The following is a 25,820-nucleotide window of genomic DNA, read 5'->3' as shown; positions in this document are numbered from 1 at the left end:
GGGGGAGGGGGGAGGAGGGAGCGCGGGGAGCGGCCGCGCGCGCGGGCCACGGCGGGAGGCGGTGGCATAGCGGGCCAGCCCCCGGGGGGGGGAGGGGCGGAGCCCGACTCCCGCTTAGTTGCCCAGGGCAGGACTGGGTGGACCGGGTACCTGTCTACCTGTCTAGTAGTCAAAAGAACAGAGGGCCTCGACTCCTCTGATGAGCGGGGGTGGGGGAGGCTCGGTTTCCGCATCTGTAAAATGGGGGCGTTGTTTCAGCTCATTTCTGTTCCATCTGAGAAACATTTATCCGCTATGTGCCAAGTACTGTGCGGGGCTCTGAAGAGCACACGCACGGACTTTCCGGCCAGCGTAATACAGGCAGTGATGAGAGTGTGCGTTCCCCGGCAAAAGTTCAGAATTCTCTCTGCTTTTGTATCCTTAAGGAAATTTTCCGTAATAAAACTTTTTTTAACGTACAGAGGAGAAAGTGATGCATTTTGTCTAGAGGGTGATGCCAGAGTTTTATTAAGGTGGTGCCAAAGCAAGGTTTTAAAGAATGAGTAGGAATCTGCCAGGTAGCCAAGGTTGGGGGAGGCAGGCTGTTCCAGGCAGAGGGAAGGGAGTGGCGAAGCCTGAGGCACGATGTATCACGAGCACTCAGAGACGCACGCACCCGGCCAGCCCTGCCAGATTTGCCCGCCCAGGCCCCCAGGTGAAGACGGCAGTGGGGGAGGAGCTCCACGCAGCTTCTCAGCGAGGGCTCAATGCTGCCTGCTCCTGGCCGCCGTCCCAAACAGCACAGGAGAAAGTAGGCTTAGCTTCACCAACGCTCTCTTTCCCTCTCCTCCTTCACTTTCCATGGGGGTCCAAGAAGCATTTTTATTTCCTGCCAGAGTGGGAAACTCGTGTCAATGAGAACTGAGGTATGTGTGGCTCGGTGGCTGAGTCCTTGCCACCTGCTCCTCTTCTTAAGAAGTCTTGTCCGGCCAGGTGACCTTCCCCAACCCCTAGTTAGAGTCAGCTGGACCAGAGGAGACACTGGACTCTGCCCCGGCCAGCCTCCTGCTCCTTATCTAGGGATGGGAGGCCGAGGCAGGGCAGGGGTGTGAAGGAGGGGAGCAGCCCTAGGCCTGGGACTATAGATGAATCGCGAGCAGCTGTCGGTAGATTCTCCGACGGCCGCACACCGTACACACACCCGCAGTTGTCACTTGCACTAGTACAACACCCCTAATTGCCACGTGTGCAAATTCCACTCTGGTCAAGCTTTGCTCGGATTGTGCCAGTATGCACGGTACAGCCCTGACACCGAGGCCTCCGGTTCCCAGAGCCCAACTACCTCTCAAGAGCCTGTCGAGCTGTTGGCTTTGTTCCTTTATCCCGCTCAGGTCAGAGACCCCCGGTGCTGGTCATGCTCCAGCAGATGGACCCTGGAGTCGCGGGGGACCGCGGGATGTTCTCGGTTGGTCGGCCGCTCGCTCGACGCTCACCTTTCTGCCTGTGGGTCATAATCCACACATACCCGCGCACCCGGGAGCCGGGAACACCTGTGCTGTGGTGACATTGGGCATCTAGCATTCTCGTGACTCTGGAGGGAGGACGAGAGGGAGGCAGGGAAGGTGGGCGGTGAGGTGTTCCGTACAGGTGCGTGACTTTCGAGATGCATGAAGGTTAATTGTCTACGCACAAAACTTTTATTTTCATTCCTTATACGGACAGCTCTCTGATAAAGCGTACCACAAAATCACCAGCCTTAATAGAAGGTGCCAGACTGTCTCATGGCTCAAGATCTTCTTAAATGACACCTTGAACGGTTCCCGACCCATATACTGCTGTGTTGCTTCTTCACCAAATGTCCCCAGGCCCCTGTGCTGGCCACCTTTTAAAAATCCTTTCCAACACTCAGCTCCCTCACTTGTTGTGTGGCTTGTGACAAGCCATAGGACGTCCCTGAGTCTCGGTTTCTGCTCCTGTGAATGTAATGACAGTATCACATGTAGCTTGCGAGGCAAACGGATGGATTAGAAAGCAACGTACAGAGGCACCTGGGGGCTAAGTTGATTAAGCCACCGACTCTTGATTTCGGCTCAGGTCATGATCTCAGGGTCTTGAGATCAAGCCCCGTGTCAGGCGGGAACCCACTTAAGATTCTCCCTTTCCCTCTGCCCCTCCCCCATAAAAAATAAAAGAAAGAAAAACAAAGTCCGTTAAGTGCCTCACTTGTTTCTGTCACTAAACCCTGAGACGTGCAGCACTGGCTGGGAGTGGGCAGTGGGCAGAAGCCTGAGAGCCTTGCAGGAGGTTGGCGAGACCCCGGGGCGGGGAGTAAAGAAAGTGCTATTGGGGGTGCCTGGGTGGCTCTGTTGGTGAAGCATCTGCCTTTGGCTCAGATCATGATCCCAAGGTCCTGAGATCAAGTCCTACATCAGGCTCCCTGCTCAGCGGAAGCCTGCTTCTCCCTCTGCCTCTCCCCCTCTCACTCGGGTGTGCTCTCTCTCTCTCTCAAATACATAAATAAAATCTTAAAAAAAAAAAAAAGCATGCTATTGCCCCTGGGGACAGGAAGCCTTCACCAAGCCGTGGCAGAAAGCTTAGCAAAGCTGGTGCCTGCCGTGGCCTAGAAAACAGACCAAACCTGACGTCTACCTAAGGGGCTTTCCTGGCAGAGCCAGAAGTCTCTGCCTATCATAAAATGAAAAAGGAGAAAGATGAACTAAATCTGAGTTTCAAGTGGAATTGGGAGGAAATGGGAAAAGCCAGAACCGTCTCTGCAGCCAGCAAAGGGTTCTCAAAGTAAGAAAGGGCCTGAGAACAAAGAGTCCAGACTGTGACTGTGAGATCCTTGAAAGACCTCAGGGAAAAACGTAAAGGTGCTTCGTGAGCTGTTTCGGACAGACAGGCACTCCAAGGGTCTTGCCTTGCAGACCCTCTCTGTTAAAGGGGTGGCCTTCCAGGGGCTTCTCCCATCCTCACACGAGGCAGAGATGGGCTTATGTCAAGAAGTTCTGTGGTGCTGGGTGAAGGCAGCCATCTGAAAAGGCTCCACACAGTATGATTCCAGCCAAAGGACATTCTGGAAGAGGCCGAACTATGGCGACAGTAATCAGGGGCTGCCGTGGGGTAGACAGGAGGGAGGGAGGGACGGACAGGTGGAGCACAGGGGATTTTTAGGGTTGTGTGGGCTACCGCCGTGGCTGATCCTTGTCATTGCGAATTTGTCCAAACCCCTGGCGTGGGCACCGAGAGTGAGCCCTAATGGGAACTGTGGACTTCAGTTAACAATCACGTATCGATATCGGCGCATCCGTTGTGACACAGGTGCACTCTGACGCGAGATGTGAGGAAGAGGGGATGCCGGGGGCGGGGTGGGGTCCATGGGAGCGCTCTGTGCCTTCTGCTCCCCTTCCCTCTAACCCTAAAACGACTCTTCACACACAAAGTCTACGCATCTTTTTAAAAGTTAAAGGAATTGGGTTTGGACCAGACGGAATAAAGATCCGGCAACATGAAAAGGAGGCTTCTGGGCTCTCAGCCTTTTAAAGGGAGGAAGCGCGCTGAGAAAGCTATTCAGTTGCAAACTCTGTTTTCTTACGAAAGAGGAAGCATGACTCAGAGAACAGCCCCAGGCAGGGGGCGTAGGACTGGAGGCGCCCTCCCCCGGAGTCCCATCTACACCAGGTAGCCTCAATGACTAGGCGGATCCAGCACCTGGAGCCTGGGCCCAGGGCACGTGGGCAGACGGCAGGGGTCGCAGGGGTGGGTGAGTGTACTTTGCTTGTGCGAGCCTGTGAGTGGCTGTGGCCCAAGGATGGGCTGTGTCTGAGCGTATTTCCCAAAACGGCCACGGCACTGGCTCCGTCCCCCTTCCACGCTGTGACCTTGGTGTTCCTCCCCGTGTCCCCTCCCTTTGAATGTGGGAGGGCTTGTTTAACTGTAACCCTTCCACTTGAGCCACTCCAGACTTCTGTGTGATGAGGAAGCCAAGGCACACGGGAGTGTATTGGTTAACTGCATAACAAATTGTCACAAACGTAGTGGCTTAAAATGACACGGGTTTAACATCCCGTGGCTTCTGTGGGTCAGGAATATGTGCGTGGCTTGGCTGGGCTCTGGGCCGTAGAGGGTCTCACGTAGCTGGTCGTTAAGGGGCGGCTGGGGTGGGGGTTCCTCTGAAGGTCCAACAGGGAAGGACCACATACAAGTCCATGTGGTTGTCAGAATTTAGGTCCTTGGAGGCTCTTAGACTGAAGGCCTCAGTTTCCCGCCGGGTCGAACCGAGCTTCCTGACATGTGGGACTCCCCACATGGCAACATGTCCATCAAGGGAAGACAGTCCGCTGGAAAGGCAGAAACCGTGATCTCGCGATCGGATCACGGAGGTGGCCGCCCCGAACACTGGGAGGCAGACGTCTTTGGGACCATCGGAGACGCAGCCTGGCCCAGGGAGGCACCGGTGGCGATCCGGTCGGCAGTCCTGGGCTCTGGGTCTTCCCAGCCCAGGTGTCAGCGAGGGGAGCCTTCGCGTGCTGCCCACGCTGTGCCTCCCGCGTCATCTGCAGCCTGAGGCCTCAGCTCCAGCCGCCACCCGTGCCTCCGCTTCTGAGCTCTGCCGCCTCTGCTCCCCTTTTCTTCTCTGTCTTCTGTCAACGTCTTGCTAGTCCTTTCCCTGGGCATCCCACCCATGTTCCCAGGCCCGAGGGGTCAGACTCGGCTCCAGGGGGATTGCTCCTGTCCTCTGTCCCGAGCAGAGCCTGGTCGCACTGGTGTGTGACTATCTTCGCTTCTTCCGCTGGGCTCAGCATGTCCGCTGCTGACTGTTCTCCAGCTTGTGCCGTCCCTGAGCTCGAACTTGTCAGATGACAGAGGCCTTGCTGCGTGGGCAGAATTTACGGTAAAGGTGTGGCTACTCTGACACCCACATAGGCAATGTGGGCGTGTACACTGTTCCCGCCTGTCCAGAAAGCACTTTAGCAAATATGTGTCGGGAGCTTTGTCCTCTTAATTACATTGTTGTCCATGGGCTGATTCAACATATATTTCTTGATTACTCATTACGGCCCCTTCCCTCTAATGCTTCTAGTTGGGTTGGGAAAACAGACATTAACCAAACCAGCGTAGAAGGTGCAATCAGAGTATACACTAAGAGCTTCACATCTGCTCTGGGGTCAGGGAGGGCTTCTTGTAGGAGGGGGAGACTCGGCTGAGGTCAGAAAGATGAGCAAGGATTAGCCAGGAGAAATGGAAGGGAAGGAGACGACAGGCCGAGAACAGCCTGTGCAAAGGCCCTGTGGTGGCAGGAAATGTGGCCCCTGCAAGGAACCGGAGGAGGATGCAGGAGGCTTGAGCCCAGAGAAGCTGGAGAGATGGTGGAGGAAGCAGGCCTTACAGGCACATCAGACCTTTGTCCTAAAAAAAATGGGAGGTCATGGAAAGGTTCCAAGAGGAAGGAGTGGGGCTGGCATGAGCAGACTGGCACTCTGAAACCGCAGCTCTAGATGGACTGCAAGCGACAGGGGGCCAGAGTCCAGGGGGAGCCTAAGGCAGTGTTCCAGGCCAGGATGATGGTGGGGGGCGGGGGTGAGATGCAAAGAGAGAAATTGCAGAGCATCAGAAAGGAGCCGCAGAGTAAAGTCACCTGGGCCTGGGGATTGGCTGCATCAGGAATGGCTCAGAGAGACGAAGGAGGGACAGAGGACAGGCTGAGCTGCAGGCGCGATGTGTCGTGTGGGGGAGGCTTCCAAGCATCCACGGGGGGGCCATTGGCTGGGCGGTGGCATCTGCGTTGGCCATCAGAGGTGGGTCTTGCTGTCAGGATCCCTCCCAGAGTCTGCTGGGCGGCGGCAGGGGAACAGACAGACACACGGACAACAGGTGTGCCCTGGACCTTCTCGGCAGCCTGCCAGCAGTGCAGGGAACTAAAGCCAGTGTTCAGTAACACCATTAACAAAAAGGAACAGCCCCTTTCTTTGGTGGAAGAGTACGCCCAGCTTCGGCTGGTGCCAAAGGAAGACTCCGGAAAAGTTCTGGAATTAGATGGGGTGCTGGTTGCACACCGGGAATGCATTAAATGCCACCGATTTGCTCGCCTTAAATGTTTATTTTATTTTATGTGATTTTCACCTCAGTAAATTTTTTTGAGAAATGAAGGATGTGGGCTGGGCTCAGTCGGTGCAGTGGCGTGTGTGACTCTTGATCTCAGGGTTGTAAGTTCGAGTCCCTCATGGGGCACAGACTTTATTTAAAAAACAAAAAGAAGGCTGCAAGGGCCGTATGTACACAGAGATCTTGTCTGGAAAACAAACATGACGCATATAGTAAAAGAAAAATATTAAAATATAGGAAATGCTATTCCGGAAGCTAACAGCAGTGCCCACCTGTCATGGGATTATGGGTGAATTGGTTTCTTCTTTGTATTTTTCTGTGTTTTCCATGATAAACGTATGTTGCTGTCCTCGGACAGGCTCGCATCAGTGGTCAGTCTTATCTCCGTGCGTAGACACCTGTCTTTGAGGTCGATGCTGGTATACTTTCCCAGGCTCTTTGTCCGATGTTGGGTTCTTGTACAATCAAACTCATCGTTATCAGGACCTCAAGCAAGGTTTTCTCCACCGTTGGGCAGTCCGGACCGCCGACTTTCAGAGTGACTTTAACCTTCGCTTCAGTGGGTGGTTTTCCCGTGAGCCCATTCTACAGACTACGGGACACGGAGTCCGAGGTCACCCAGTGCCAGCACGCTAGGATCTCCCTCCCCACGAAGCCCAGCTGCTCCCGAGGCCACAAAGTCCTGAGTCCGAATCTGCCGTTCTTCCAGGTCGGGCCTCAAACAGTGGCTGAGCGTCGGCGAGGAGAGATCCGTCCTGGACTCAGGCCGAGCGCTTCCTCAGAGAAGGCGCTCTGAGGGAGGCGGCCCTTCTGGAAGATTACCCTGAGCACCGCGGATCCCAGTGACACTTCCACTCCCCACACCTCTCTCGGGAAACATTCTCGGGACACCGGGGAGCAGCCACAGTCCCTCTGCAGCCACTGTCTGTCTCCAGGACACGTTCCACGATGATCTCAGGGTTCCTCGTTATACGGAGAAGGGCTCTGAGATCACAAAGTGACCACACTTACATCAAACAAAACTAACTGGGCAGCATTTTGCTGTGGGACTTCTCAGAGCCTTTAACGTGCTCGTAGATGCTGGGAGGCTCCCACAAGAGTTAGAGTACACAACACTTTCCCCAGCTTAGAAAACCAGGACTCTTTGGTGACAAGTGACTTGCGTTTCCGTGAGACATCCTCTGGGAAAGGATGCTTGTAGCTCGGTGGGGGCGGGGCGGGGCGCCCATCGGACAGCCAGGCAAGTCCGCCAGGCTCCAACATCAGCTGCAAATGAAGGTGCCTTGACCCTGGCCTGCTCCCCTTTGCCCTTGTCACTTCCTGCTGGCCTTGCCCGCTCCTCTCCCCTCCAATGCCCTCCAGGAGGAGGAGCCAGGAGGAGCTTTCTGATGGGAAAACCGCCAGGCCCTGGGCTGAGGCGGGAAAGGGACTGGCATCCTCGCGGACATCGCACCTGTGCTTTTGGCTCAGGGGAAGGGGTATCCCCAGCATCGTGGATAGGAAAGCCCGAGGCAAGCCCCCATTTGGAGCTCAGCCCTCTATTGACCCAGGAGCACATCCCAGCTCTGCACTTCCGCTCATGCCCCCCCATGCCCCCAGCATGCCCTGCAGCCTGGGGACCCCAAGTTGTTCCTCCTCCTCCTCCCCCCTCCCCCTCCCCCTCCTGTGCAGGGGGTGGGGGTGCGGTGGCTTCCCCTGACCTTTGCTGCAGGGAGAAGCCAGATCACCTCTGCCCACCGGCAGCTTTCAGAGCTCCCACCAGGCCCCGCACCAGTCCTGTTCGCTCAGGAGGCCTGGCGGTGGAGCTTTCCAAAGTGCCCCCTGGGCTCAAACCAGCCGTCTGGTGGAGGGAGACCCCAGGTGGCCATCCCAGCGCTGCTACATATCAGCCTCGTGAGCTTCTGCACGATCCTAAATCTCTGTGCCTCAGTTTCCTCACCTGTCCCATGGCGAGAACAGCACCTCCCTGGGCTGTTGTGGGGCTGGGGTAGAACAGTGGCGCTCCCACACCCCCAGGTGGACGGTGAGTGAGTGGGGGCAGGGGCGGCCCTCCCTCCCTCAGTGCCGTGTGCAGAGGGGCTCCGTGAACATCCGACGGCGGCGTGTGAAGCGGCCCGTGGGGCCGGCAGGCTGGGAAAAGCCAGGTGTGTCCACTTCTCACAAGAGTCATCATGTTACAGTTCTCCAGAGTCGGTGAGGCTGGATTTGCTTTCATTAAAAGCATAAATAAATACAGGGCCTGCCAGGGGCTGCGGCTGCAGGTGCCGCGGGTCACCGAGCGGGTGGGGGGGGCACTCTTTGGCGCTCTGGCCACACTCCGCTCAGCCCCATGCTCTGCAAACATCCCTCGGCGAAGTTGCAGGCCTGAACACAGAATGCCCGGTGAGACTTGAACTTCCAGGTAAGCAGCAAATAATTTTTGTAGTATAACGATGTCCCACGTAGTATTTAAGACATGAAGGTATACTTTAAAAAAATTATTGTTTACCTGAAATTAGCATGTAACTGTGCATCCTATATTTTTACTTGCTAAATCTGGAAACTCTGGCCTCAGCCCCCGGACCCAGGCTGGCAGTCCTGGAGAGGAGCTTTGACCCCCCCTCCAAGTCGGGGTGCCCAGACACCAGGCTTCCACTCAGAAGAAAAATGAGACAAATGAGAACAATGCAAAGAGGTGGGTTTCTTGTTTTTGTTCGCTTTTTTTCTCTTTTGTAAAAGTCTAAGATGTTCAAAGGACTGGTCTTTCTTCTGAAATTTTCCTTTCCTGTGCAAATGCTCCCTGCCCCCAACCCCGTCACTGGCGCGGTGGCGTCAGCCTCTCAGAGCTGTCCCCGAATGTGGGACCCTGGGGCCTGGCTGTGCCCTCCCTGTTCTGTCTCTTCCTAGCTGGGAACCTTGGAAAAAGCACTTACCCTCTCTGCTCTTTCATTTCCTTACCCATGGAATGGAGAGCATGACCTTCCCAAGGCCACAGGCTTGCTCAAGATTGGATGGAGGCCACCCTGGTCCATCCACGTGCAGACACTCATCACGTGGCTCACTTAGGATGTGTGCCCTTTGCCATGTCATGCTGTAATTCAATAAAATAGTTTCTAAAAAAATTAAGTTCAATTAGCAGAGACTTCCAACAGAGAGAAGCTTACCCCATTTGTCTTGCAAGGAGATATTATTGCCTCCAGCTTTGAAAGGGGCACACAAATTTATTACCCGTGGCCTGCACGAAGCTGGCAGAGCCCGCCGCTGTGGAGGAAAAAACTGTGTAGCTGAGCTCACATTTGGGTCAGCTTGATGCGGTTTCATTTTTTAAAGTTAACCTTCAATCCCATTACATTCCAGGAAACTGAAAATTTACACTGGTTTTCTACCTTTAATGGATTTACAATAAAAGGAAATATTTAAAGCTTAAAAAAATAGATGGCACTTTAAGTTCATTTTCCAAGTCATCTCATATAGCAAAGGCAGATAAACTATAAAAAGAGAAACATAAAAGTCATAGTTGGAAGAAAACCTAAGATCCCCATGTCCATGTAACAGACACTGAAAGGAGACGGGGGCTGGGGCTGTGCCATGCGGGGCCTGGGGCAGGGCTCCCAGCCATGTGCCTGGAGAAGTGTAAGGGAGCAACCGTAGTTTCTGAGCCATGACACCCAGGGACGCAGCAGCTGGGTACCCAACACCCCTCCAGGAGGTGGCCACTCCGAGCCAACAACAAACAGCTTCATCGTTCTGCACGGGGGAAGAGATTGGAGAGGCAGAAACATCAACTCAACAGAGAGAGAAAGAAACACCGAACCTACAAACCGGATCCCCAAAACATGGGCAAAGCTAAAGCCGATAAAGACAATCAGGAAGATCAACGGAGCAGATGTGAAGTCAGTCCCGGGGAAGTGGAAATAATAGTGGAGTCTGAAAATGATCTTCATACATCTTATTTATTTGTTGATTGATAGTGAGCACATGTGGCGGGGGCGGCACAGGGAGAGGGAGAGGGAGAGAGAGAATCCCAAGCAGGCTCCACGCTGAGGCCCCGAAATCATGACCTGAGCCGAAAGCAAGAGTCAGATGCTTAACCAGCTGAGCCACCCAGATGCCCCTGAAAATGATTTTCAAATAAAAGAGTTTAGGAACATCAAAGAAACATCAAAGAAAATAAAAAAGTATGAAAGCAAAACCAGCTTAAATGAAACAAAATCACACAGTCATGATAAGGAATCAGCTGGCGACCCCGGAAGTGAGAAGGATGGTTATTGAAACTAAAGCTCGACAGACAGAATACATGTTGTTGGACACGCTGAGGAACAAGGTAGTTGGCAGATACCACCGAGAATGTGGCCCAGAAATAAACAAATGAAGCAGATAAGAACAAGAGGTTACAGGTAAGAAACACAGAGCACGGATCAAGGAGTTCCAGAATGTATCTCACAGGGGCTTCAGAAGAAGAGAAGAGAAGCAATGATACAAAAAATAATGTTCTAAGACATAACTTCTGAAAACTCTCAAAAACTAAAACAGAGACGTGCTGTGAGAGATGAACACCCGTTCGTAATCAGAGACTTCACGGCAAACTTGTGGCATAGCCGCGGACGCAGCGTCCAGTGTGAAATGCTATCAGAGACAAAAAGATCATCCACAGAGAAAGGAGAATTGAGCAGGTTTCTCGTAGTCTGGAGCAACCCGTCCAAGGCTGAAGGAACCCAGCTGCCATCCTACAATTGTGGAGCCAGCTGAGTTCTTGCTCAACAGGAGAACAAAGCACATTCCCAACACGCAAAGTCTAAGAAAGAGCTCCCTTCCCACAAACCATCCCTGAAAATGTACCAAAGGGTGAACTTAAGCAAAAAGGAAGGTCAGGCCAGGGGGGAAGAGAGGCTGCAAGAAACCAGGGTGAACGCAGGGGCGCCTGGGTGGCTCAGTCAGTGAAGCGTCTGCCTTCTGCTCAGGTCCTGGGATCCCTGGGGAGCCTGCTTCTCCCTCTCCCTCTGCCTGCTGCTCCCCCTGCTTGTGCTCTCTCTCTGTCAAATGAATAAATAAAATCTTTTTTTTTTTAAAGAAAATCTTAAAAAAAAAAAGAAAAAGTAAAAGAATGAGGAAACCCTTCTCAGTCCAACAGAAGAGAGGAAGAGGAGACAGGGAGACGTGGTAAATAAAACCATAAAATCGAATGGCAGAGGAAAGTCCAAATAAGCCAGTTACATAGAATGATGTGAACAGGAAAGTTAGCGCACACAATTCTAGATGTTGCTTACAGATATTTACACAAGTAAAAAAGAAAGTATAAAATTATAAATACAAAGACATTAGGACAGCAGTTAGCTCTGGGGAAGGAGGAAGAATGGGGTCCCGGGGGTACAGAGGGGCTTTCAATTTTATGTGTAACATTGTGTTGTTAGCGTCTACTGGGAGAGAGGGAAGGGGGGTCGGAATCACACATGGCGGGATGCTCACCTTTGCTCGCGCTGGGCAGTGTCGACAGGTGTTTGTTGTACAGCTCTCCATTTTTCTGATGCTTGAAATATTTCATCTGTTTTTAAGATTTATTTATTTATTTTAGAGAAAGAGCATGTGGGGGGAGGGGCAGAGGGAGAGAGAATCTCAAGCAGGCTCCCTACTGAGCGCTGAGCCCCATGCAGGGCTTGATCCCATGACCCTGAGATCAGGACCTGAGCCAAAATCAAGAGTCAGACGCTTCATCAACTGAGCCCCCCAGGTGCCCCAAAGTAAATCATCCTTCCTGTGTTCATTCAGGGGCCCCGAAATACACCCTCTTCCCAAGTCCTACCTGTGCAATTCAGTGATCCTGGCAGGCTCTGGTCTGGGGCCCGGGAACCAGGGTCCTTCCTGGCTCTGAGCAGGTGAGTGAAGAGTCGGGAAGATGGACTTGGGAACCTCACACAGGAAGCCCACCTTTAAAAGGACCACAAGGACAGACCCCGCAAGACTGAAGTCCCTAGAGCAGTTGGATTCCTTGAGACAGTGGGGCGGTGGGGGCCAGGGGCTGGGGGGTGAGGATTTCCTTCGGGACAGTCGCAGTTTTGCAAGATGGAAGGGCTCGGAGACGGACGGTGGTGAGGGCTACACCACAGTGTCGCTGCCCCGTAACGGGACGCTGGGAAGCGGTTAAGGCGGTAAATTTTGTGTTATGTGTATTTTACCACAATAAAAAAAAAAAGACCCCGATTCACTGTCCACCCGGTGAGCACTCGGAGCTGGTAGCCCCGTCCTCATCTTGCACCAGCTGCCGCGGCTCCCAGGATGTCCTGCAAACTCGCCGACGGCGGGTCAGGACCGTGCACGGGGCGGGATGCTCCTTCTGGATAGAAAGAGATGCTCGTGTGGCACCTGGGTGGCTCAGTCGTTAAGCGTCTGCCTTCGGCTCAAGGCGTGATCCCGGCGTTCTGGGATAGAGTCCCACATCGGGCTCCTCCGCTGGGAGCCTGCTTCTTCCTCTCCCACTTCCCTGCTGTGCTCCCTCTCTCTATGGCTGTCTCTCTGTCACATGAATAAATAAAATCTTAAAAAAAAAAAAAAAAGAAAGAGATGCTTGTGCAGGCTGTCCTCTCGGTGGCAGTTCATTTCCATAAATGCCCATTTAACGGTAAAGGAGCTGAGATCTGCTTTCCCTCCACTCCCAAGTTTACCCCGTGCATCCCCTCCCGGCCCCGGGGGACCTCTTCCAGCACCTGGGCAAACACCAAACACACCAGAGGCTGAAGGGCCCCAGAGGGACCAATCTGGGCAATCCTGTAACTGGACTAAATCACCTTACCACCCCCCAAGAGGGAACATTCCAACAGCCCCCAGAGACCACCAGGGCTGCTGAAGGGCCCCTGCGTGGGGAAGATAGTGTAGGACCTTAATTTACAGTTTCTCCCTGTAGTTCCCCAAACCCCGATCCTAAGGTGTCAGGGGTTGGGGGCAGGGCGTCAAACAGAAGCTGATGGAAGAAGGTGCTCCCTCCTGCCCGTCAAGAAGAGTTCTGCTGGGGCGCCTGGGTGGCACAGCGGTTAAGCGTCTGCCTTCAGCTCAGGGCGTGATCCCGGCGTTGTGGGATCGGGCTCCATATCAGGCTCCTCCGCTATGAGCCTGCTTCTTCCTCTCCCACTCCCCCTGCTTGTGTTCCCTCTCTCGCTGGCTGTCTCTATCTCTGTCGAATAAATAAATAAAATCTTTTAAAAAAAAAAGAAGAGTTCTGCTGGCTGCACGGTGGGGGGTGGGAGTGCAACAGGGAGGGGTGCCTTGAGAGAGAGTGAGGGAGAAACAGGACACCCCACGGGCAGCCAAGAGGATGGAGGTCGGTGGGAGGTCAGCAGGGGCTGGCCTGACACACCTGGAGGGAACAGCTGTAGGGTACCCTGGGAAGGTGGCCTGGGGTCCTTGGGGATCCCCGTGCCCCAGTGAGGCTCAGATGCAGAGCCAAGCGTCAGAAAGGACCCCGAGGTTGCCATAGTGGGCATCTTGGCGGGACCAAGGCACAGCCGTGACCAGGGGCCTACGTGTGAGGCCTGGGACCTCGGCCCAACCCACCGTGGCGGGTTACAGCGAGGGGGGGGGGAAGGCAGGAATCCCGAATGACAGGGATTTCCGGCGAAAGCAAGTTGGGGGCTTGGGGACAGCTCTGAAGACACTGAGGCAGTGGGCTTGCTCTGGGCCTCCCGCGTGTGTGGGCTGAGGTTCAGCTCCCGCAGCACTCAGATGCGATGTGCAGGTTAGCGCAATAACGCCCCAGACCCGGGATGGCCAATTTCTGCCCGTGGCTCGACCGCCGGCTTCGGGGTGCCGATCGCTCGGGGGGCTGTGGTTGCTCGGGGACAGAGGCTGAGTGCAAGTGAAGGACAGCCCCCGTCCGGGCCTCTGCACAGGGGACCCGGGAGCTCAGAGGGGCTGCTGACGTCTCCGCGTCTCCGTGCTTCATCCGTCCAATGGGATGGCAATCCTGCCCAGCAAGGTGGCCTCAAGAACTGAGAAAGGACCCAGCACTGGGCCTGGCTCCCAGGGAAAGGTGCGCCTTCTGGGGGACACCCTCCCGCCTGGCATCGCAACCAGTTACTCATCAACAGTGCACCCCCCACCTCGGGTCAGGAGCCCCCAGCGGGGCAAAGAGGAGCTGAGGGCCTTTTTCCAGGATGCCGGGTGTGGCCGGGGCAGGCGCTGGGGCTGCTCTGACTTTTCCAGTGAGGAGATGGTTTGGACGGGTGCCTTTCAGGGAGCAGCACGGCAAGGTCAGGAAACAGCTGGGGTGGTGAACGGGGGCTGGTGCAGGAAATGAAACAGGGCAGCGGTGGTACAGATGTGGAGGTAGAGACAGAGGAGGGGAGGGGATGGAGGTGGTGGGATGGGAGCTGGTGGGGGCAGGAGAGGATGGGGTGGGGGGGATGGGGACGGGGACGTGGGAGAGGGAGGGCACCGGAGGGATGGCGGCCTCCTCTGCAGGCTGGAGTTCCTGCCCTGGGGAGAGTAATCAGCTCCCTGCAGGGGCCAAGCTCAGTGGGTCATCTTTGTCCCCCTCTGGCACCCCCGCCACCCTCCCCTCGTTAACAAGTCAGGCGTTTCACCAACCTCATTCATCCTCAGCCCTGAGAACCACCTCGTCCTTGCTCTTCTGCTCTCACTGTCACATATTAAAATAACCAGCCTAGGGGCGCCTGGATGGCTCAGTCATTAAGCGTCTGCCTTCGGCTCAGGGCGTGATCCTGGAGTCCTGGGATCGAGCCCGACGTCAGGCTCTTCCGCTGGGAGCCTGCTTCTTCCTCTCCCACTCCCCCTGCTTGTGTTCCCTCTCTCGCTGGCTGTCTCTCTCTGTCAAATAAATAAATAAAATCTTTAAAAAATAAAATAAAATAACCAGACTGACCTAAACCAAAACTTCAGTGTCACACCCCATTCAAAGCTCCCGTCCACACTCCTCCCCGTCCCGCTCCCCACCTCTGGTCCGAAACCTTGCCCCCCGCCAACCCCACTTCCAGATTCTAGCATCCTCTCCAGCCTGCCCCGTGTGCTTTCCCTGCACTGACTCACTGAAGCCCCATCACAGTCCCATCCACAGATGAGGAGTGTAAGCACAGAGAGGTGAAGCCACCTGTTCAAGGTCACACAGCTGCTCAGTGGGTTAGCCTAAACTCCATGCCAGGCAGCACACCTCTCTCTGGCTCTCCTGTAGCCCTCTGCTGGACTATTCTGCATGGGTATGTCCAGCACCCTCTCTGTAATGTGCAGGCTTCCTCCAAAACCCCAGAACGTCAGGGAGAGCCCGTTGGACATGCTGGAACCTAGTCAGAGGGAGCCCAGAGGCTCCTGACATGGGTGGGGTGAGGGAATCAAGGTGTGGTTACTCTCCGCCTTGCCCTTTGCATTTTAAGACTTATTCACAGGCAAGGCTTCCTGGAAATCGGTCCCTGGGCACCTAACCTCAGGGCACAGGCCCGGGTAGCTCACTTCAGTGCCCTGGGCCGGCGGCATGCTGACCCGTCTAGCCAGCCAGCGGTGACTCAGCCCTTGGAAATTACAGGCTTCCGTGGAACGGTGGGTGCCTGGCGGGGAAGGCCGCCCATGTTGAAGGAAGGGGAGCAGAGCAGAGCCTCCGACAATGCCAGAGGCCTGGGGCGGGAACACGGCCTCTGCCTGGGGAGCCACAGACAGGCCCCAGCAGGAAAGATGCCGGAGGGGGCAGCTGACAGGCCTGGGGGTGGGACCAGCCCTCCTGGCCCAGGGAAGGTGCCGACAGAGAGAGGCTGGCCCTGTGCTGAGACCTGGGCGAGCATCTGAAACCTTCCAGCCTTCTGCAGCCGCTGCCTGGGGCAGGACCAGAAGCCGGGCCCACCTCGTCCTGGGCCAGCGGAGCTCTTCAAGGGCTGAGCGGGTCCGACTCCCCTGTGCGCCCCCCATCCCACTCCCGCCTTCCTGGCAGCACAGAGCAGCTGCAGAAAGGCACTTTCTATGGAAATAGATGGAATAGAAAGGAAAAGAATGGGCCTCTTGCAGTCTCCCTTTCTTCTTGCCCTCATCCCCCAAAAGTTGCCCTGTGAGCCTCCCCGGCTGCCCCACAGAAGGGCTTACACAGGGATCAGTGGTGGGGAGAGGAGGGGGGGGGGCCTGACGGATTCGGAAAGATAGCAGCCCTCTCCTCTGGAACAGAGAAGCACGCAGAGCTCCTAATTTCCTAGGCCTCCAGCCTATGGCCTGGAAGACAGCGGCCCAGGATGTCCACAGAGCCCTCTGGATGTGTGCGGCCCCCGCCCCCACTTGCTGCCCAGTCACCAGGCTCGGCCCCAGGGCAGCAGGGAATGGTTGTCTGGGGCAGAGAAGGAGGACCTTTTGTCTCAGGAGGCCACTCCGAAGGGCTGGCACATCCATCCCTACAAACCCCTCCAGTCGCAGGGGTGACTGGCAGCGGGGGTGGCAGCGGTCCCACCGTGGGGTCTGTTTTCTAGGCGTCTCCGCTGGGGCTTCTCCTCTCTCCCCGTCTCACGGCATCCCGTAGCTGGGCAGCGGTTGGCTGTCGGTCCCCCGGCCCATGCCTTTCAGTGGAGGGTAGATGCACGGTGGGCCCTGTGGACGCCGTGGGAAGGGGGGTGGCCGGGGCAGCCGCTCCCGACCGCGCTCCTGACCACCCTGGCTGTGGGGCTGTTAGGCTGAGGGGCTGTCATGGGAGCTGGCTGGCCCTGTCGTCCAGCCCAGACCTCACGGCTCCAGAGTGAGGCACTTACCCTGCTTTTCGCAGGGCCCTGTGTTCACTGCTTTCCTTCAAACAGACACTCAGTCACTCAGTCACATAATTGGGGACTTCAGGTCTGGAAAAGATGGTGTCAAAGCGTCTCTTCCTGCCCCTCTCTGCTAAGAGAGGCTCACAAAACACCAGGCCTGCCAGACAGAACCAGCTGGGGGATGGACTGGGGGTCCCCCGACAAGAAGTGGCCAGGCAAGGGCTCCCCTTACTCATCCAGAGACACCCAGAGCCAAGGGAAGGCCCCCCCACCGATGCATGGGCCCAGGGGGTGCTCTCTGCCCCCGCGAGCCAGAGGTCCACTCCCACCGAGCGGCACCAGGCCCCCGGGCCTTCGGCGCCCTCAGCAGCGCCTGGCCTGCTCTGGATCAGCCCGGGCCTGGGAGCGCGGCCTGCAAGGGTGCTGAAGGAAACAGAGCTGCGAACTGGCAGCCTTCGACCTGGCGGAAGCACCTTCAGGAATGACGGGGAAATCAAGACATCCTCTGATGGAGGAAAACGAAAGGAATATTAGCAGACGTAGCCTTAAAGAACGGCTAGAGGAAGTTCTTCAAACAGAAGGGAAATAATAAAAGAAGGAATCTCGAGCCTCAGGAAGGAATCAGGAAGAAGGCAAAGACCAGAACCGCGCTACGAGCAACAGACTTCCCTCCTCGTGGGTTTTCTGAATCGGGTGTGGTGGCACCAAAGTTATAGGGCTGACGCTCTGGACACTTGAAAGGGGGGAGGGGAGCGGGACCCCATGGATGGAGGTGCGTAAGTTCCCCTGAAACACTAGGGCACTGGTGATACGTGGTGCGTGTGGCCATCCCCAGATTTGCATGGGAACGCACGCAAAACTCTCAGACACACCATAAACCATCGACATGGGTCCAAAAATATTGCCACCGGTGCGCAAGGAAAGAGAAGCAGAGAAAGAGAAGCTGACACACCGGAAACACACCCAAAACCCCTCACGCACTAAGACGGCGCCGTAAGCCTTACATGCAAGTATGTGGTCCCGGCCGCTCGCGAAAGGCAGGGACTGTCAGGGCGGAAAAAAACGGGACCCAGCCGGACGCTGCTTATGACCCTCACCTCAAACCCAGCGACACCGGAGGACTGAAAGTAAGAAGAATGGAAAAAAGACATGCATGCCAACGATTTTTTTTAAAGCATGAGTGGCTACATTCATATGAAATAAAGTCGGCTTCAGAGCAGAGCAAATTACCAGAGACCAAGAGGGACGTTACATGATGATAAAAAGATGAATTCACCAGGGACACGGTAATCCCAAGACTGCGTGTGCACCACGCAGCATGGCCTCAAGATTCATGAAGCAGAAAACAGCAGAGCTGAGAGGAGAAACGGACCCACGGGTCCATCTGGGGATCTCAACACACACCCCCCAGCAACTGATGGAGGGATCGACCGAAAATCAGCGAGGCTGTGTTGGGTCTGACGGCCCAATCCCCCCGGGGATCCCACCTGCAGATCCAGAAGATTCCAACCGACAGGAGAAGACACATTTTTTTCCTAAAGATTTTATTTGTCTATTTGACAGACAGAGAGAGCAGGAGCAGAGGGAGAGGGAGAAGCAGGCTCCCCACTGAGCAGGGAGCCCCAGGCGGGGCTCGATCTCAGGACCCGGAGATCATGACCTGAGCCAAAGGCAGACGCTTCACCCACGGAGCCAAGACACATTTTTATCAAGTGCCCAAGGAACACTCACCAAGATCCACCTGTCCTGGGCGCCCAAATAAACCTCAACACGTTTTTTACCACTGCAATCATGCAGAACACGTTCTCTGACCATAATAGTATCAAACTGAAAATCCACAGCAGAGAGACAACGAGGAAATCTCTAAACACTTGGAAATTAAACAACACACTTCTAGATAATCTGGGGTCAAAGAGGAAGGCTTGACGGGAGTGGAAGCATGGAGCCGAGTGAAAATAAACGTACAGTGCGCTGAAGCGTGGGGCGTCCAGAGGGAACCGCGCGCCACCGCCCGCGAACGTGGAGGAGGCGGCCTCACGCCAAGCAGAGACGCGGGCGGACATGGCGCGGGGAGCAGAGGTGACCATGGTGACGGCCTCCCTGCCCCATCCAGCCCGGATGGACCCAGAAACAGTGACATAAAGACGACAGCGCGGTTTGGGGCTTACATGGGGGGTGGCGACAGGGTCCCGGGAGAGCACAGGTGGCATCGGATCCAGGCTGGCGGGGCCAAGATGGGCTTTTGGTACACCCTTTGACCTCACCCCTTCTTCATAGCTCTCTGACCGTCATAACTAAAAGTTGTGCAGTTAAAGGTTTAGGTCATCACACAAGGCAGGTGAACAAGGCACAAATGACCCCTTAAGGAGCTCACGGACTGGGGAAGGGGGAGGGGAACCCGAGCCAGGTAACCAACCTGGCAAGAACTAAAATGAGTAGTACAGGTTGCTGGCTGAGCACGGAGCGGGAGTACCCACCCTCATGTGGAGGGGTCAGGGAAGGCTTCCTGGAAGAGGTGGTGTCTAAGTGAAGATCCTCAGGTTAGCCAAAGCAGAGATGGCCACAGGTGACTGGAGACAACCAGCCTGGGCCAGAATGCCAGGCCCTCCACTTACCGGCTGCAACTTCTCTGGGCCTGTTTCCCATCTTTAAGCCAGAGAAGGAACAGCCCTGGCTGCCTGACTGTGTGAGGGCTGCAGGGCAGCAACCCCCCACCTGATGGAATGAGGCTCAGTAAGGACCGGTCCTGGAGGGAGCATCCACTGAACATCCCAAGCCCAGCTCCAGGTGTTAGACCCCTACCCATGCTGCCCCGTCTCCGGGCCTCAGTCCCTCCTTCGGGGATTCCCGGGATGTCACAAGCCCAGGGGGAAGGACCAGGTGCCCCTCACCCTCCCTCAGGACAGGTCTGGACGGCCCACTGCCTGCATTCCACCAGGTGGCGCTGTGGTCCATGGGAACTTGGTCGGGCAGCTCCCAGAGGGTGGAGCTGGAACACTCAGGCGGCTGGGACAGGGGGTGGAGACACACATGCACCCACACACATGCAGACACGTGCACATGTGCACACACGTTTAGACGCATGGGTGCACGCGCATGCACAGACACATGCACACACAGATGTGCATATGCACACACGCGTGCATACATGTGCACACATACAGACACATGCGCCCCAGCCTGAAGGCTGGTGGTGGCGGCAGGGAAGGCGGGGGAGGAGAAGCGAGGGCTCTGGGCGTGCAAGTGCACGCTGGCTGGCTCCTGTGCCGTGCACACGGAGAGGTGAGTGCTGTACCTACATCTGAGAGCAGCTTAAGACCAGGGCTGGAGAGGGGAACTTGGGACAGAGTCAGACACCCTGGGAGGTCCCTTCCACCCTGGTTCGGCCTGGGGGCTGCAATCTTGGCCTCTGCAGACAGGGAGCCACAGGTGAGTCGCCCCGGCCACCCTCCAGTCCTGCCTGGGCCGTGGGCCAGCCACTGCGCCCCGCCGACCAGAGCCTTGCTGGCGGTCGGGAGGTTCTCAGTCCTGCACAGCCCGGGGCAGTGTGGTCTCTGGGCTCCTGGGACCACAGGTGCTCTCACCACCTCCTCCCCCCACGTCCCAGCCCTGACGATGATGCCTAAGGGGCAGCATTGCCTGCAGGATCTCACTGGACCCTGAGAGGCATTCATTCATCCATAGCCGCCCCCAAATGCAGTAGGTGCCAGGAGAGGCCCAGCCCCCAGGGGCCACCAGGCCGGCTCCTCACACCAGGGCTCCACCGGTGCCGGTGGCCCGCAGTCTACACTTCATGGCTCGAATGGGCGCAGAGAACCTGCGGCCCCCGGAGGTTCCACGTGTGTCCCTTCCATACACACCGTCTCGTGCCATCCTGGGGGCCAGGGTGTGCAGGGCTTAGCTGGAAGCCCTCACACTCCAGACGCTGGCCTCGAAGAAGTATCCTTTCTCTAGACACCACCCAGATGTGCTGTTTCTGGGCTTTTCGTTTCTACACCCTGCAGTGACCGGTCCTACAGGCTCCAATGTCACATGGTGAGTCACCTCCCAGCCCCCTGACTGGCCGTTGCCCCCACCAAATGTCCTTCCCGCCCTGCCTTGCTGAGCGCTGGTGACAGAAGCGCGGTGGGGGGGGGAGCCCGAGGCCCAGGCCCGGCCTGAGCAGCCAGCCGATTGGGGGTCCCCAAGCCTCTTCTCCTCGTGGCCAGCACGGCCCTCTGTCAGGGGTCCCAGCGACAGAAGCAGATCTGCACCCCCGCTCATTGCAGGAGCTGGCACGTCAACACCATGGGAAACATGCTGCATCGGTCATTATCTGGGCGCACGGCAGGTCGGGTGGGGTCACAGAGGCTGCCGTGCCTTGCCCTCTGCGTGCACCCCTGCGGCTGAAGTGTCTTCCGGGCTTCACCTTCAGAGCAAGACGCCCTGCACTGCTTGGCTTCACGGGCCCGTGAGAGGCTCACTCGGGGCCCACGGCCGGGCGGCGGGCTGGGACTCTGACCTCACCTACCCAAGCCAGCCCTCTGGACCACACGGTCTGCAGCCCCAAGACCCCTGGAAGGCCTGAAGACCCAGCCCCCTGCCCCCACAGCCTTCTCACTCACCTAAGGACCTCGACCGTCTACCTGCAGTCGTTCCCTCATTTAGCTGCTCCCACCTGTCGGACATTCTTCTGGACTCTGGAGCCATAGCACTGAACACAGCGTATAAGGCTCCCGCTCTCATGCGGCATGAGTTTGGTGGGGACAGACACCTGGGTCACTTAGGAGGAGAGTGCCAAAGTGCCTGGATGGGCGGTACCATTTAGATCAGGTAGTCAGAGAAGGGACAGCAATGTCAAGACCTGGGAGAGAATACCGCAGATGGGGAGGTGGCAGGTGCAAAGGCCCTGGGGCAGGGACAAGCCTGACTTGCTCTGGCGGGGGTGGGGGGGCAGGAGAGGCGGCGTTCAAGGAGACTAAACCGATGGGCGGGTGTGTGTCGCTGCTCGCAAGCCCAGTTTGTACAAGAGACTGGGCATCGGCAGGGGTGACCTCCCACCTCAGTGCCGGGCTGGGAGTACTGTTGTCTCCGTTTTGCAGAGAAGGGGCATGAGCTTCCGAGAAATTTGTCTCCCCAAGACCTCACAGCTAGAAAATCATGACCTGGGATGGGCTGAGAGGAAAACCTTGTTTTCCTCCTTGTGTTGTGCTGTCTCAGCCCCCACCTCCCCACCTGCCCTGAACTCTGCAGAGCTTAGCTGCCCGTCCCTCCCTTGCACAGACCCCTCTGGCCTTGGGCCCTCCACATTCCCTCCTGGGTGCCGCCTCTCCCCTTGCCCCCAGCACTCCACGCTGGATCTTGATGGTCTGGCTGGGTTCCCTGCCCTGCCACCGCCCAGTCTCACTGCTCTGATTAGGTTAAACCCCCAGGGACACAAACGCCTGAAGTGGGTTCTTAAGGAACCAAGTTGATAGGACATCGTAAACAGGTTGGCCTGAGGTCTGGAATCCTCCCAACGTGCGACGCATCAGCCGTCAGACACTCCCGCCAAAGGTCTTCTATTCACACCTCGGTCAAATCTAACATCCTATTCCTGGCAACACACAGTGACAAAGCAAGGGACAGCAAGCAGAAAGGATCAGACAAATCTCAAAGGGGGACACTCTCAAGTCACTCGGCCCAGTCTCTTCGAAGGTCCATGTCATAAAAACCAAAGGGGGGTGTTCTTGCTCCAGACGACAAGAGACAGGAGACGCTTGATCAAGGGCAAGGCCCTGTCCTTCATCAGGTCCTGGTTTGAACAGCCAGCTGTGAGAGACCTTTGGGGGTAACTGACGGACCCGAATATAGACTGGGCGTTAAATGACATCAGGGAATCATGGTTAGATTTGTGGATTGTGATAATGGCCTTACATGAAGTAGAAAAACGTCCCCGTGTTGAAGATATACTTTAAGTGGAAATGTCACAAAGACAGTAATTTACTTTAAAATGATTTAGATTTTTCCAGAATGAAGCAAGTATGTCAGAGTGTTAGTGATTGTTAAATATAGGTGATGAATATGGAGGCATTCATAATGTTACTCTGTACCTTTCCCTGTGTTTGAAATTTCACATAATAGTTTTCAAACTTAATAAAAACCAAGCACGGATCACGCAGAGGATGTGGGGCCCAGAATAAATGCACAACAGCAACAATAAAAAGAAATTTGTGGCTCTCCCCCAGGGGGGAGGGGAGTGGCTGGCTTAGAAATTCCATGTGGGTGCTCGTCAGAGGACAGAGCCCTTGAGGACCCTGGGGGGCACCCTCTCAGATGCACGCGTCCCACCGCAGAAGCTTCCCGGGGTGACCTGGGATGACACAGACAGGACCCAGGCCCTGGACCGGCCCAGAGGATTCTGAAACTGTGGGGAGGCCACTGTCCCTGGGCAAGAGCTCCCCACCCCAGGACCTCAGCTGTCTTCATCCCTTTACTGCACCTGATGGAAGGCCAGGCTGCCGTCCACTTGCTGAGGCTTCCGGCCAAGTTCGAGGCGTTCCTTCAATCACATGCTCCTGCAGACCGGGCCTGGGCCCTGACTCACCTCCAGTCTCCTGGGGAGGATTTTCTCTGTTTCTGGAAGGAAGCTGTGATTTAAGGCTGGCAGAGTCTTCTGGGGCACAGTGCCATGCAGTGTGGGCTCCCCCCCGAGCCATTTCTGTCGCAGAGCCTCTCAGTCGGTTCCCAAAGGTCTGGAGGTGTGGGAGCCTTGCCAGGAAGTGTTGATAAGCTGTTGCCTCTGACAGAAGTCACTGGATTGGGAGGTTCCCAGTGACGGTGACCAGCATAGCGGCCTGCTCGGTCCGTGGGTCCTCCTTGGCCACCGCGGCGTCCTTGTCCACAAAAGGAGGCACAGTGAGCTGTCCCCGAGACAGCCATCCCTGAAACCAGACGTAAGGACAGAGGATCGTGGGTGCAACTGTTAGCCCAACCTCAACACGGGGGCCGTGCATCTACCTGGAGGCCCAGAGGTGCTGGGGGGTGAGCACGCCTGGCGCTGGCCAGGGCATAACGCGAAATCCCCAGTCAAGGGCTGTGTCTCCAGGAGGGAGTGCTGGTCTGCGGGGCCAGGGTCACTGATTTTTACCGATCTAATTCAGCGATAGACATCGTGGAGGGCCGATTTCTACACGGCGCCTGTGTTCATTAGCTTGTCTCTCAAATATCCGGTGACCCTCGAGGCAGCCTGAGCCCCTTGTCAGGAGGAGCCCCGGCCACCGGCTCTCACTGGGTGCATGGGCAGGCCGAGGTTTGCTCCCCCACCTCTCTGTCTTCCCCTGACACCAAACCCGTCTCCACTGGCTGTGAAAGGATGCTGGCCGACAGCACGGCCCCACAGAGAGCCCGCGAGCGCACCCGGCGGGGCTGGGGCTGGGGCTGGGCCAGGGCAGCAGCCGCAGGGTCCCAGCTGCAGCGAGCGCACTGGAGTTTCCAGCCAGCTGTGATCAGCTCCGAGGGTGTGCCTGCAAGGCCCCCAGCCAGCCTGGCATCACTGTCGTGCTCTGCGTCCTCACCGCGGCGGACAGTGCTAGAACTCTTCCACGGACGTGGCAGGCCCGACGCATGCGAGCTCGATTCACCCAGAGAATAACCCTCCCGAGACTTAGCTTTAGGTCTGAGAGCCCCCCCAGAGCTGAGGACTGGAGACCCCAGGCACTCGCTGGCTCCTGGCAGGAAAATCAGCTGCACCGGGGCCGCCTGCATCTGGGTTGCCAGACGCGCAGCCCGGCGTGCGGTCAGCCTGCGGTCAAGAGGCGGGTCCTACACCGCAGAGCCCAGGGCTCCCGGAGGAGCTGGGACAGATTCAAGACCACCCCCCGCCCACGTGGCTCTGTCAGATGGCATCTAAGGGAGGCAGGAAACCAGGCTGAAAATAGAACCAGTGTTTGCTCCTTTGAGGGTAACATCCCTCCGACTTGCATGTTGTGGGCCAGCGCCACTAACTCAAGGCCTGGAAAATCAAATGCGTGAGTGAATCTATGTGTTCTGTTCTAATACAGACAAATTCAGTCCTTAGGGTGTGCTGGCCCTTCCCTGCCAAACACCACACACACACACCCACTCATACACACACACACACACACACACACCCCGCTTCTATCCCCACCTCCAGATAAACATGTTGGTGCTTTAATTCCACACCGTGCTGAATTTCATTTATTAAACCCAAAATCAGGACAATCTGGCATCATGAAAGGATTCTTACTGGGGGTTCCTTTCAACAGCCTTTCCCCGAACCCAGCTGAACACACGCTCTGATATCCTGGGAAGGTGCTCACTGAGCAGACTGTGGGCCACCGAAGTCACAAGAGGGGATTGTCATGCACCTGGAGTTTGCAGTATTTCTCAATGACGATGATGACGAAGGCACCACCGTGAAGCTTAAACAAAACAGCCAGTATGAACGCTGGCATTGCTGGGAGGGGAGCTATTCATGATGTCGTCCAAATGTCCAAGGCTCCCCTACTGGAAAGCTGTGTTCTCTGTGCAAGAGCAGGCGGGAGAGGGTCCGGGTCGGGGCCTGGCATTCAAATGCTCTCGGCGCTCTGCACCCCCACGAGGTTAGCTTTCTGTCCTGCCTACACTTTCATGATCTCTGTGATTTCCAGGGGAGAACTGGACCCTAGATGAAGTCCAGTTACACCTTTTGTTAAAATCATGCTCGTCACATCTGCTGCTGCGTGTGCAATGGACCGACCACCAATCTGGGAGCCAGGGCAAGAGGTCAAGCCCCAGCTCCACCACCATGGACTCGCTGTGTTACTTTGAGCAAATGCCTTAACCTCTCTGGGCCTCAGTTTCTTCCTCCCAGGCCTAAGAGTGTTGGATTAGAACTGTGATTCTCACCAGGGATGGCTTACCCCCCCAGAGGGCAGTGAGCAATGTCTGGAGACATGTGTCACAAGTAGGGGATGCCACCGGCATCTAGAGGGGAGAGGCCAGGGATACCACTGGACATCCTACGGTGAACCAGACAGCTCGCACAGCAAAGGATTATCCGCCCAGAATGTCAGT

At 56.2% G+C, this 25,820-nt stretch overlaps 1 protein-coding gene and 1 long non-coding RNA gene across 6 annotated transcripts in view; both read right to left on the bottom strand.

The window, feature by feature from the left end:
• Positions 1-7,479: 7,479 nt before the first annotated feature.
• Positions 7,480-13,178, bottom strand: LOC117795760. 2 transcript variants are annotated; one of them, XR_004619903.1, is made up of 3 exons: positions 11,530-13,178; positions 8,573-9,154; positions 7,480-8,448 (listed from the first exon to the last, which is right to left on the bottom strand). It is a non-coding gene; the product is annotated as an uncharacterized LOC117795760 (long non-coding RNA). The 2 variants fall into 2 exon arrangements; XR_004619902.1 differs by having other exon boundaries at positions 7,480-9,154; positions 11,530-11,605; positions 11,864-13,178.
• Positions 13,179-23,463: 10,285 nt separating this feature from the next.
• Positions 23,464-25,820, bottom strand: part of SEC14L1 (SEC14 like lipid binding 1) — a 68,384-nt gene continuing 66,027 nt past the window's right edge. For all 4 annotated transcript variants that reach the window (XM_034641653.1, XM_034641655.1, XM_034641654.1 and 1 more), the window contains one exon: positions 23,464-23,686. In XM_034641653.1, coding sequence (XP_034497544.1) covers positions 23,479-23,686 — 208 coding nt within the window. In that variant the 3' untranslated portion in view covers positions 23,464-23,478. The remainder of the gene's footprint in view (positions 23,687-25,820) is intronic.

Source organism: Ailuropoda melanoleuca, chromosome 13 (genome assembly GCF_002007445.2).
Source record: "Ailuropoda melanoleuca isolate Jingjing chromosome 13, ASM200744v2, whole genome shotgun sequence".
NCBI classification, from domain to species: domain Eukaryota; kingdom Metazoa; phylum Chordata; class Mammalia; order Carnivora; family Ursidae; genus Ailuropoda; species Ailuropoda melanoleuca.
Note: the sequence above shows the minus strand (reverse complement) of the source record. Positions and strands in the feature narration are given on the sequence as shown.